This window comes from Typopeltis vanoorti, chromosome 15, assembly GCF_054136105.1.
Source record: "Typopeltis vanoorti isolate ZY-2024b chromosome 15, IOZ_Tvanoo_1.0, whole genome shotgun sequence".
Lineage (NCBI taxonomy): Eukaryota > Metazoa > Arthropoda > Arachnida > Uropygi > Thelyphonidae > Typopeltis > Typopeltis vanoorti.
The window spans coordinates 21,272,947-21,286,178 of NC_143563.1; the positions used below are offsets into that span (position 1 = coordinate 21,272,947).

Consider the following 13,232-nt stretch of genomic DNA (forward strand, 5'->3'; position numbering starts at 1 on the left):
ATTTATGACTTTACTTCATTACTATAATAATCACCTTTTCACAGTTCATATAATTAATCATTTAAACATTGATTAATTGAATAATGACAGTAGATAGTAAAGTTGGAATGTGGCCTCATTAGATGGAGATTTAAGCAACGTATATGCAAATCTATAGTGCATATGTGTGTGTATAATATATAGTTCTGAATGAAATTCTTTAATTCAGAGCATCATACGCTTCAACTTTGAGTAAAATGAAGAGTAATTTTGAAGAGAAGCCATTTATGTGTCTATTAAAATTTATTATAACACTTATTTAATTTTTTGTAGGGAAAAAGATAAATTACAAAATAGCTGATAGAGAGAAAGAAGAAAAGGTGAAGGTGCACCATCTCCAGTCCAGCAGCACCAGTGTACAAATTTTTGATAAAATAGTTATGTTATTGTGAAAAACATAATATTCAAAAAAATTACTATAAAGAAAAGAGGACACGTAGAAATTCTCCTAATTCAGTAAAAGAACTACTTAATGTAGCTTATACAATACTAAAAACAATAGTGTTTAAAGTGTGAAACTTGAAACATATTTTAGAAGCACAATCAGATAAATTATCACAACTAACACGTTTGCCTTTTGAATTCTCCACAATGGTATTTTGAACTCGACTAAGCAGAAAACACCTTTGATACTCCATATTGAGCAAAAACAATGTCTTCTGACAACTGTACAACGAATTTGAAATCAGATAGCTTGAAAAATCATTTATTACTTCACTCTCATTCACAACCTTTCTCCTCTGGAGAAATATTTCAACAATCCAGTAATCTTCAAGATGAATTATTCGTTCATAATAAAAAGTCTTTACCTTGTGCAACATGTGGCAAAACCTTTTCGTCATCAAGTGTATTGAAAAGACATTTTTTAGTTCACACCAAAGAAAAAACGTTTTCTTGTCAGGCATGTGGAAAGGCATTTTCAAGGGCAGATAGCTTAAAAAGTCATTTATCACTTCACTGTCATTCACAACCTTTCTCCTCTGTAAAGATATTTCAACAATCCAATAATCTTCAAGAGGAATTATTTATTCATAATAAGAAGTCTTTCCCTTGTGCAACATGTGGCAAAACCTTTTCGACATCAGGTGTACTGAAAAGGCATTTGTTGGTTCACACTAAAGAAAAAACATTTTCTTGTGAGGCATGTGGAAAGGCATTTTCAAGGGCAGGTACCTTGAAAACCCATTTGTTAGTTCATACTCAAGAGAAGCCATTTTCTTGTGAGAGATGTGGAAAACTTTTTTCACGATCTAGTGAACTGAAAAGACATTTTAGGGGAGTTCATGCTAAAGAACAAAGATTCTTTTGCGAGAGTTGTGGGAAAGCATTTTCTCAGTCAAGTCACTTGAAGAAGCATTACTTAGTTCATACTCAAGAAAGGCCATTCACTTGTGAGTGTTGTGGGAAGACATTTTCACAGTTTATTCACTTGAAGAATCATTACTTAATTCATACTCAACAAATGCCATTCACTTGTGAGAATTGTGGGAGGGCCTTTACCCAGTCTAGTAGCTTGAAAACTCATTTGCTAGTTCATACTCAAGAGAAACCATTTTCATGTGAGAGATGTGGAAAGCGTTTTGCACGCTCTAGTAACTTGAAGAGGCATTCAATAGTTCACACTCAAGAAAAGCGATTTCTTTGTGAGAATTGTGGGAAGTCATTTTCGCAATCATGCAGTTTGAAAACCCATATGTTACTTCATGCTGAAGAAAAACCATCTGAATGTGAGAGATTTGGGGATCTTTATTCACCACCTGAAGAGACATTAATAGTTCATACTGAAGAACAACAGTTCTCTTATGAGAGTTCTTAAATGGGTACAATAAAAATAGAAAGACATGTCATTAATAAAAATAAATAATTATCTTGTGAAATTTGTGACATGCTGTTTTGGAATCTTGAAAACTTTGAGTTATTAATTCATACTTAGGAAGAATTGTCAAATTTATGGCACATTATGTTCAACATTAAGATTTCCAAAGTTGTTTATTAGATATTACTCAGTAAAATCCATTTTTCTGTGAAATACAAGTTGTAATGTTTCTATGCATAGGTAGTTTGTATAACCATTTACTAGTTCAAACAGCTGTACAGAAACACCACTTTTTAAGATGGGTTCTGTGGATAAAGTGTTTTCATGAAGTTAGTTGTAAAAGCATTTTTGAGTTTTCATCTTTCCCTAATAAGTAAAGAGGGAAACAATTTACATTTCAGATATGGCTTTGTCCTCTTTCCTGTAGCTATACTTCCATGGCTGAGTAACATGAAGACACCATTCTTAGATTATATGCATGTATTAATCTCACCTCAGAACAAAACACAACAGCAGACCAGGCATTACTATATCTCCCAATCCTAACATTGAGAAGTTGCCACTGTTATGCATGCTTGGAAACATGAGTTTTCCAGATAGAGACAGATTTGGAGCTTCCTAACCACTCCTCCCAAAGGGAACTTTTTTGCTACATCACCAACAGGGTTTTCTGCTGGCCTAGTTGCTAATTAGATTATTCTCAAAAAATATCATTCTCCTTTACAACACCTGCAAAATATGTCATTAATTCAATATCACAAAATATTAAAGAACTCATTTTGATGAGTATCATTTTTTGTAGAACTTGAAACAAGAAAGTTTACAATTAAGTCATATTCTACTTTGCAAAAACCCATGTTCTTGTATAACGTAGTCAGAAACCTAAATCAGGTCATCCTAAGAATACCCAATTTATTTGGAACAAATGCCTTGTAATTTTATTATCATCAAATAATTAATCTCTAAAGCTGCTGTTTTTTGTATAGAATAAATCCTTTTGTATTTAAATAGGAATTAAATATTTTGTTCTCAACCAATTTAAATAAAATTTATTTTAAATTCAGAACTGTTCACACTTAGGGAAAATCAACAATCTATTTCAGATTGAAATGAATTTGCCCACTTCATATTCTAATAAAATACAATCCTTTTATGAATAATACATTATTATCATTTTCTATCATTCATAAATTAAAGCTTTTGTATTCCAATGAATGTTCGTTTTCAATGTATTTTAAGTGAGGGTATATTCTTTCCAGGTGTTAGAAACATTAAAAAATGTATTTTATTCTGTTCTAAATTGATTCATTTTTCTCAAACAGAATCCTAAATGAAGCTTCATATTTTAAAAATATTATTAGAATACTTTGTAAACATTTGGTCATTTCTTTATCATTTTATGGGTTTCATTGATTGAACCATTTATGGTATGGTTTGTAATTTACATTCTCTTGGTATAAATTACAAGTGCATTTAATTTTATATCTATTTCTTTTCTCTTTTTTCTGTTTGGTCATGTATAATAGTATTTTATGTTAAGCATTATTTAATATCATTCTCAGAAAATTTCTGATGCACCTTGCAGTTAGTATTTATGTATCTTTACAGTTTGCAAAGATAGTTGTTCTTGTAAATGTATTCTGCTAAAGCTGATCTGATATACCTTATTACTCATACTTAATAAACAATTTTGTTTTGAAAAGTAGGCCAACTTATTGTTATGCAGCAAAATCATTTACAAGAATTGCAATTAACAAATTGCAATAAACCTTTCAGTACAATACACATGATATTCTTTACTGAAATATTATGTTACTTAATTTCCCAATATTTTAACAATGCATGCAGTGGAAAAGTTAAGCATTGGAATAATCTCAAATTATTGGATGTTTTCATGAGAAAGAAGAATAATTTTTATATTAACAGCATGCAGAAGCGTGGCAGAGATTTTGTCATAACCGTCATTTAAATCTACCAGTTATATAAGAGAAGGTTTAATCAGTAAAATAGCTCAATATGTGGACATGTTTAACATGGAACAAAAATCAATTCTATAATCAGCTTTCAGTCTTTGTTTAATTTTTGCTTTTCCAATAAGAAAAGTGATTATCAGGAATCTCTATCAGAACTATGACATATTATTTGCAAAAATAGAAAAAATGAATCAAATTCTATATTCCCTTTATTTCATTTGTACTGTGTGAATGGAGGACTTGGTCATCCATTCACCCAATTCTGCTGGTGGCATATTTCCCCTATTATCTACATTTTTGAAAGGTTTAGCAATAGGTGAATATTGTTTGAATTTCAAAGCTAGTTAACTAGTGAATCTGCTATCGCCTCTAAGAACTGCAGGTAAACCAATAGAAGCTTCTATTCTGGTGATCTCTACTTTCTCATGGTGTCATGTTGTTTTGCATCTGCCTATGTACTCAACTACAGAAGATTGCCTGGCACTTTCATACTTACCAAAAAAAATTATTTCAATATCAGGATAAACCCCAACATAAAATGATGGCACAACATGAGAAAATATTATGCTGACCGTGATGTCACCAGGTTTAAGTAGCCAGTCTGTTTTGGGCAGAAAACCAGGACTTCACTGTCAAGCTCATCTCAAGTTCAGTTTCTACAAAATTATTCTTATGGTCCAAAAAAAAAAAAAAAAACAAGCAAACAAAATCAGGTCAGTTACTCCTAAATGAAATAACTATAAGATAATACATTTAGCAAACATGACCAAGTTATACAAAACATAAATGTACCAAACACCATAAATTCCATGAATGGCAAGCAATCCTTAAGAGTTCACAGACAAATACTGCCAAAGTAAAAAAAATTACACTGACCTCATTTGGGCTTCTGGACTTAGACAGGTTAGAAAACTATTTGAGTTACTTTGAAATTTGTTACAAATTGAAATAAAACCAGTGGAGGAGATAGGATTGCTAAATGTGTAGAAAGGTTTTGTTAAAATATGGAGGAAAGAGAAATGCATTCTGAATTTTCATTTAGAACATGTAAGAAATATTAAATTGTGTCAATTTTTAAACAGAAACAGATTCTTTATACCAAAAATCATTCTACAAGAACAGACTCCAATATATTTTTATTTAAAAAAAGTTTCATATAACTGGCTTAATATAAATACACAAAGTAGTAATCTCAAAAGTAAGCTTAAGCTAATGAGAGAAGTATATATACTTGGTAAAGCCTAGAATTTAAAAAAATATTGGTCAAACATTTGAAGGAATCTACTCAAGAGATTTGAGTAGATTCCATCAGAAACATCCTTGAGATAAATTATGTCAATCATAGCTAATCTGACTTCATCATGCCAATAATGCTGTTTGTCATAACAAATATTTTGATTACAAAATATTCCATGACTAAACATGCTGTACCCACCTAACTTCTGGTCCTCTGGAAAGCCAAAGGTTGAAGATATAAAAGCAGTTTTCTTACAGAATGACAGTAGAAAGAGAATTGAAGACTTACATCCAGATTCATTCTAAATAGAAAGATTAGAATGAAGTTATCTTGACCAATAAACTTGACCAAGTGCTAATCCAATGAAAATGGGATTAGTGCACACATACTGATCCCATTTTTCATGGGATCAGTATGTGTGCACTTACATGCACACATACTAATCCCATCTAATTCAAAGCTAGGGTTAGATTTTATGAAGAGAGTGGGATTAGCAAACACCATGTGTTTGGTATTTTTTATGGGTGGAATGCAGACATTGCATTGCTAGTTTGTGAAGTGAAAAATAGTTGAGTGATATTGTGTTGCTATAGCTCCCACAATTCATGTTTTAATGTATATAATTGTCTTTTAAATTTTGTATTAGGTTGTTGAGTAGTGTGGGTATGAGATGTGATCTCACATCAGAACTGTATGAATTGTTGAAGGATCTTGTGGTCTAAAGAGTTGTGGTTGGTAATGTTATGTGATACCTGTTGATGTAATTTCTTAGTAATAACATTAAAGTATTTCATATTTTTAAACAATGCATTATAAGGATCGGTTATTTGCTGTTAAATGCATGGCTTCCAAATCACTGTTCGAAATTTTCTGATGTAATGTTTCTATTTTTGCTAATCGGCTGTTTGATGTGTTAGCATAGATTGTTATGCCATACCTGAGTAGCGATTTGCATATACTCTGATACAGGAGTTTTTTCCATTATAGAATCGTGTCTTTTGCTTGAAAAATGTTTTGTTGCAATGATGCAGAGTTTAGTATTTAGGAATTATATGTTTTGTCCATTTGTACTGGCAGACTATAAATGCTATCATTCTGCTTGTGTTACAGTTTGATTTCATGACACTATCAGCTATTTTTGTTGTTACTGCATTGGTATTTGTGGCAGTATAGGGATAGTTGTGCATGGTTCTCGGATTATTTATAATTAACATCTGCATTTCGATGCTATTCATTATAACTGAGTTTTGATTGAAGTAGGTTGCGATTATATTCAAGTCTTGTGCTTTGGAAAGAGGTGTTGATGTCTTTGTGGGCTGCCATATCATGTTCAAGTTTATCAAAAGCTTTGGTTCAGTCAATAAGTATAATGACAGCAAACTTGTTTTTATTGAGAGCTATGCTTATGGCATCGACAATAGATTTAATAAGGTGGTGATGCTCTTTGTTTTCTGGAAGCCAAATTAGTTTAGTAATATAATGTACTTTTGTAAATAGTTCTGTAGTCTAGATTGTTTTTCAAGAATTCTGGATATGATTGTAGGTTCGCCATTGGTCTGTAGTTCATTATATCGTTTCTTTTGCTATGTTTGTAAATTGGCGTGATTATCGCAGTTTTAGTCATTTAGGAATAATACCAGTGTTGATATTATTTTCACGAGTCTCAGAAGTATATGATTTATTTCTTCAAAGTGTGTTAAAAGGTCTCAGAGTCTTATTTTGTGTATTCCTGGAGTAGTCTGTTTATAGCTGTAAGAGCACTTCCTTCAGTTCCTGTTCTGTTACTCGTGGAAAATACATGGTTTTGATGTTGACTTTGTGCTGGTAATTTTTTGTTTTTATCGTTTTTGAGTTGTGTGATATTGTTTGTGAAGGAGTAGTTGAATTGGTCTGCTAGTTCCTTTAGGTTCATACCCTGACCAAGCTTTTTGTGATAAAAACTTGTGGTTTTCTTTTTTCTAGTTAGCAATTCTTTAAATGTAGCCCATGTTTTCATTATATTCCATAAATTTTTGATAGTAGTGTCTTTTTGCGCTTCGAATTTTTTTTGTTAGTTGATTTCTTGTGTTTTTATATTTATATAATCTTTGTAGTTCAGTGCTACTGGTGAAATATTTAGTCTTTTCCATAGAATTTCCTTTGCAGTAATACTATTTAGAATGTTACCATTTATCCTTCGATTATTATAGGTAGGGTTTATGTTGTACTGACAGTATATGAAGGTATATGTTAGTGGATGAAGAAGCATGGTCAAGAGTATTTATGTTAATGTCTCCTATTGGGATGAACCTATGTTGTAGGGCTCAATGCCTCTTAGCCATGATTCTAATTCATGCAGAAAGCTGAATGGATTATTATCTGGGAGTCTGTATATTATGCTTATTGTGTATTTGATATGTTTGTCACTATTTATGATTTCCAAAATTAGTGTTTCTGCATATTCGAAATGTTTTTTTTTTTTTTGGTCACTATTTTTCTTTGATAAATGCCATGATGCCCCTCTCTCTTGTTTTGTCTATATAAGTTGTCGGTCTGGTTTTTAAAGTATGGATAGTTGTTCAGATATTTGGTGTTGGGAGTTTCTTGTCAATTAGGAGCGATGTTGTCAGCCTCCTTTTCTTGCCTGCTACAAGAATCCGTTCTCTCAGACTTCTGCTGGTAAATCGAGTGATAATTGGTGGCGGTCTCTCTTTGTGAGCCTCGGTTAAAGACTGGAATGCCAAGTTTGGACTGATCAGTTGCACTCTGCTGCTTACATCTGTCATTTCTTATGGCATTCCCTGAATTTCAAGTTCTTTTTCATTATTTTTGTAGTATATGCTCGATTTGGCACTTGAGGGTGTTTTATTCTTTCTGCAATTCTTCATTTTCATGCTTGAGGTTTTATTGCGTTTCTGTGAGTACTGTTATTTCATCTTTCTGTCTCGCACAGTTTCTTACATTTTTTCAGTGGTCTCATTATTGTAGTGTAAGTAATGTTCATACGCTTCGATTTTTTTTTTTTTTTTTGTTAATTTGTTCCATGTGGGCATTTAACTAAATCTAACCATGAGTTTGACTGATTCTAAGTTATCTGTAATCTTAGTATCAGGAAGCGACTTATCTAGCTTGCATGTTGCTTTTGCTTGGTGTCTGTTTGTTCATTTTCTCATGGCACTGTGGACAGCTCCATTTGGTACTTTTTGCAGACCCCTTTACTTTCCACGTGGTTTCCGAGATCCTCGAGCACTGGTAGTGTAGTCTTCGATCGCAAACGGAGCAACGCTTTGTCCCCTTTGGCACTTAACGGCTTTGTACACTTGTTACGGAATATTTTGATTAGTGACTTCGATGTCTTGGTGACCTCTGGACTTCCTTTCTTACCCTGAGCAACTGTAGCTTGTGTTAAAATTGCGATGTCCTCTGTTCTTCGCTTATTGGTGATGACAGTACTCTTTGTCTAAGATTTTCAGCATACAAAATTTGGATTCTGCTTAGCCGATTTTGATTAATTATACATCTGTCTTCAGTGTGACACAACAATAATAATAATATAGGCAGAGGCATTCGCATGTTTATAAATAACACAGTTTGATCGTTTTGGAAATGTTCCAAACTGGAAGCAATTTTGCAAAATAAAGGAATTACAAGAGAACTGTCATTGCTTGCTACTGTGAAATACAGTAATCCCTCGATTAGTGCGCCTAATCGAGGCGCACTAATCTGAACCATGAATCTGAAAGAGAATATAAATTTTATTATTCTACTTTTTAACAAAGAGTTGAGCTAACGTAGTTCGGCTAGCATTTTGTTTCTTTTTTTTTTTTTTTCATGCAACTGACGGAATGGTTCTATTGCCTGATCTACTCTTCTGCAAATTTTACTGCTTCTCTCTTCATCAGGGTCAGCCTCCAAGCAGTGCTGCTTAAAAACTTCGATTGTACGAAAAATATTTTCAAATTGTTTCTGTGAAATATCTTGGCTGATTATCAGTGCTTAAATTTTCTTCATATTCTTCGGGATCTTCCCACTGTTCATCTAAATTTAGCAGGTCGGAATCACTCAATTCTTCAGAATGAGATTTAATTAACTCTTGGAGGCTATCATTGAAGGGGAAAAAGAAATGAAGGACGTTCAAATTGGTCGACAACATGCGAAATCACGTGATTTAGAGATAAAATTTCTCAACTGTTATACAAGCAAAATAGTTACCACTTTAAAAACTACAATGGTCATAAAAGAAGTTAATTTTCCGACGTGTAATATTAAACAACTATTATATTAACCTAATATCAGAGTGGATTCTCCTTTTTGTGACATGCGCAGAAGTGTCGAAGGGTCTCGAATCTGTGGGCGTACTATAGCAGACGATATAAATTTTGGCGGTAAAAATTTGGGACATAGTATACATGGAAGTAGTGTAGTATGCGATTAAAAATAACTTTGTAAAATGTTTTAAATCGGTAACTAAATTATTTCATTCTGGTGAGTGATTTTTTAAAATAGTTAATCATAAAAATGTATAGATAGAAAATTTTTTAAATCTGTAACATTTTTAGGATGCATATAGGCGCACTAATCGAATTTCGGTATCGAAAAAAAATAGCGCATTAATCGACGGATTATTGTATATGCATAAAAATATGAATATGAATTTAGTTATCTCATCAGAATATATTGTTGAAAATGAAAGAGTTCCACCTTTCTCCAGGTAGTGAAAGACCATGAAGTGATCACTTGGGTGATGATGGTCAGCCATACAAGGTCTTTTGTGAGAAAGGGTTATATATTATCAAATGGTCACGAATATGTTATACAAGTGGGGATGCGTATTGACTAGCATAAGTAGAATTTGTAATAGTAGAATTGTGACATTTTTATGTCCGTGATTAACAGGTAACTTCCTTATAAATTTTAAATCAAAGCCTGTGAACAGGAAAATGCATTTTTCCTATAAATGATATGATATATTCTACTGAAGAGGTAAAAATTTTCAAGTGGAACTTATCAAAATTGATGTAATTATCCCAGCTTATAATGGATTTATCAGGTTGTAATCACATTTGACATCCTTGTTAGCACTTGCTGCATTACAATTGCAGCAAGTGCTAACTTCTTCTGCAGGATGAACTACCAACCAAATACGGACAAAAGGTTCCTGAATGCTAGGCCTTTTGATTTCAGTGTCATTTCGTGTTTTTCGTATTGTACGGGCTCCATCCCATCTCTAATTTTCACTTTCTCCCCCTCTGCATGAGATCAATGGCTGTTAGGCCCTACCTGACAATAGGACCAGTAGTGGATGTTAGGGAGATAGAAAGTCCTAGCTGAGTCCGAGTGAAAATTAATGACTCTTCCACCGTTACTTCGCACGTTTTTCCTCAGGCTCGGTCTTGCTAGGTCCATTGGGGCTGCATGAACTTTCTTTGAGGGTAGACCTTCGATTGAATCTGTGGGATATCTCAGGTCAGTTCTCAGACCCTCAACTTTAAATGGTGTCACTTGCTATTATCAAACATGAGTAATGAAGACACTGATGCTCTAATTGAATCACTAGAGAGATGGCTGGATCTAAGCCTACTCAAGAAGTTACTGAAAAAATTTGGCCTCGAATGGCCAGCTTTCTCAATTTATATACTCTTTGTCCAGAGATGATGAGGACAAGGACATCGCTTCAATGGAGGAGAAGTTGGACTTGGTGGTCTCTGCTCCTTCAGATTTTGAAGAGGTCTACGCTAACGAGAAGCACAAAACAAGCACAGAGCCATCCAAGGACAATGGAATGGATGAATATGGTCCCATATTGCATTCCTTTGCCTCTTCCAAAGAGAAGGTACCGCCGATCTGCAGATATCGCATAAAACAGCCAGAAGTGTGGACGATGGCATATAGATCCAACGTGCCATGGTAATGGACTACAGAAGATTAAAGAGATGGACTCTAAAGGTCCACAATATCACACCTTCTCCTTTAGCTCGGAGAAAAACCTGAAGGTGGTGCTTTGAGCTGTTTCTGAGGATATATCTACAGAGGAAATAGTTGCTGATCTCTGCTATCAAGACCTGCCACTTATTAAAGTCAGTGGAATGATCAGAACCGACAAGAGCTCAACAATCTTGGTAGAAATCCACCAGGCCTACAAAAACATTTATGACCTGTCATCTATCTGTAATCTTAAGATCAGTCCTAAACTTCTAAGGAAAAGGGCTTCGACAGGACAATGCCACAGGTGCCAGAAATTTGGCCATGCTCAGAGGCTTCAAGAGGCAGACTTCAAATGCCTAAAATGTTGGGGAGAGCCACCCCACTTCTCCATCAAGCCGAAAACTACCCTGGCTAAATGTGCCAACTGCAGTGGCCCTCACCCAGCTAGTCTTCCTTGTCTACCATACAAGGCTCCAGCTCCACAGCCAGAGATTCATTTACTGCAATCAGGCTTCTAGGAGAAGAGATTACCAATGGCAGGCAAGAACTTATGCAGATGTGACATGTTCCAACAACACAACACATGAACAGAATCAGCCAGCAGCACACACACAAATCTGACAGCTGTCATTACTGCTTCTCTGGCAATCATGCTACAAGAAGATTTAAGCATATCCAAGCCTTCGTTAACCTCTACAAAAAGATTCCTAGGTGAATCACCATCCATCCTCACAGTACTCATTGATGAATAACAACAAACCAGTTCCAGATTCTCTAGAGATTTTTGATGCAATGCAAATGGCATCAGAAACAAAGTTTTGGAGCTCCAGGAGTTTGCTCAGAGCACTATCCAGATATTGTTTTAATACGTGAAACACATCTAAGACCCTCGGACAGCCCTAAAATTAGGTAATATCAGCTATACAAAACCGACAGGCTATATTACAGAGGCGGCAGTACTGCCATCTTCATGAAAAATTATATCAAACACCATTCTGTAAATAACCTCAACCACTAATCTTGAGGTTACTGGCGTGGAGGTTCTCACAAGCTAGGCAGACAGACTGAAAATCTATGCAGCCTACAACCCACCATCAAAAACTTTACTGCATTCTGATTTGAATGCCATCCTAGATGTTAGAGAGTCCATCATTATTGCTGGGGACTTATACTCCAAGCACCCTGCCTGGAATTGTAGAACTACCAACAGGAATGGCCTCATTCTTTTCAACTACACAGGTTCCAAATGCGATGTTTTGGCAGGCTTCACAGAACCAACTCATCACCATCCGAATGGCACTGCTCACATCCTGGATATAGTCATTCTGCAGAATGTTAAATTTCAGTACAGAAACATTAAAAACATTAAATGAACCTTTCCTGGGATCATAATCCAGTACTGATACAGCTAGGAAAGAAAGAAAAATTGTCTCTCCCCCGATCTCCTTCATATCTTGGGAAAAAATTAGCAAAAGTACTCCCAGAATACATTGGTCTAGTTCTTTTTATAAGATAAAAGCAAGAAATTGACACAGCAATCAAAAATTTAACCCACCAAATCAATGCACTCTAATAGCAGTCATCTCATCTGCAACTGCCCTCAGGCCCTATCGCATGCCAGAGGATGCTAGAAACCTGATTAGAGAAAAAAACAAGAAACAGATATCATCGCACTTGCGCTCCACAAAACAAGAAAATTCTGAAGAGGCTAAACTCTGTAGTGCGAGAAGCCCTTAAAACATACAGAAGTTAACTTCTTCCCATAGATGATTTCTCTCTCACCTGCTGATCAATCTATCTGGAAACTGTTGATGAATCTCAGAAACAAAAACAAAATCCCCCTCTCCAATCAGCCCTGCGCCTTGTTCATACAGATGCAGAAAAAGCGGACGCCATAGCTAAAAACTTCGAACGGCAATGTGCAACTGCGTACTATCCCTTAAACTTCAATCACATCTACAAAATTCATCTCCATATCAGATACTCATTAGAACTTTCTAATACCTGTACTAATCAAACCGCACCTGCTTCACCAATGGAAAAATATGACATCATAAAAAACCTAAAGAATGAAAAACCTCCTGGTCCTAATGGCATTACATATTAACTTTGGTAAGTCGAGTTTTTGGATGGCCCAGCTTTTCCTCGTCCTCAAGCGTCTCACGACCACTTTGAAGTCGCGTAAACTTGAGGTCCTGATAAGCATTCATCACCGTATGCTTTTTGAAGCATTTGATGCGTTTCGGTAAAACTTTTGCCAAGT

At 34.7% G+C, this 13,232-nt stretch overlaps 1 protein-coding gene across 1 annotated transcript in view; it reads left to right on the top strand.

Moving 5' to 3' along the window:
- Positions 1-3,557, top strand: part of LOC150098476 (uncharacterized) — a 44,309-nt gene extending 40,752 nt beyond the window's left edge. The window contains exon 3 of the mRNA XM_090405198.1: positions 313-3,557. Within this exon, the coding sequence (XP_090261324.1) occupies positions 692-1,855 (1,164 nt within the window). The 5' untranslated portion in view covers positions 313-691 and the 3' untranslated portion in view covers positions 1,856-3,557. The remainder of the gene's footprint in view (positions 1-312) is intronic.
- Positions 3,558-13,232: the final 9,675 nt, after the last annotated feature.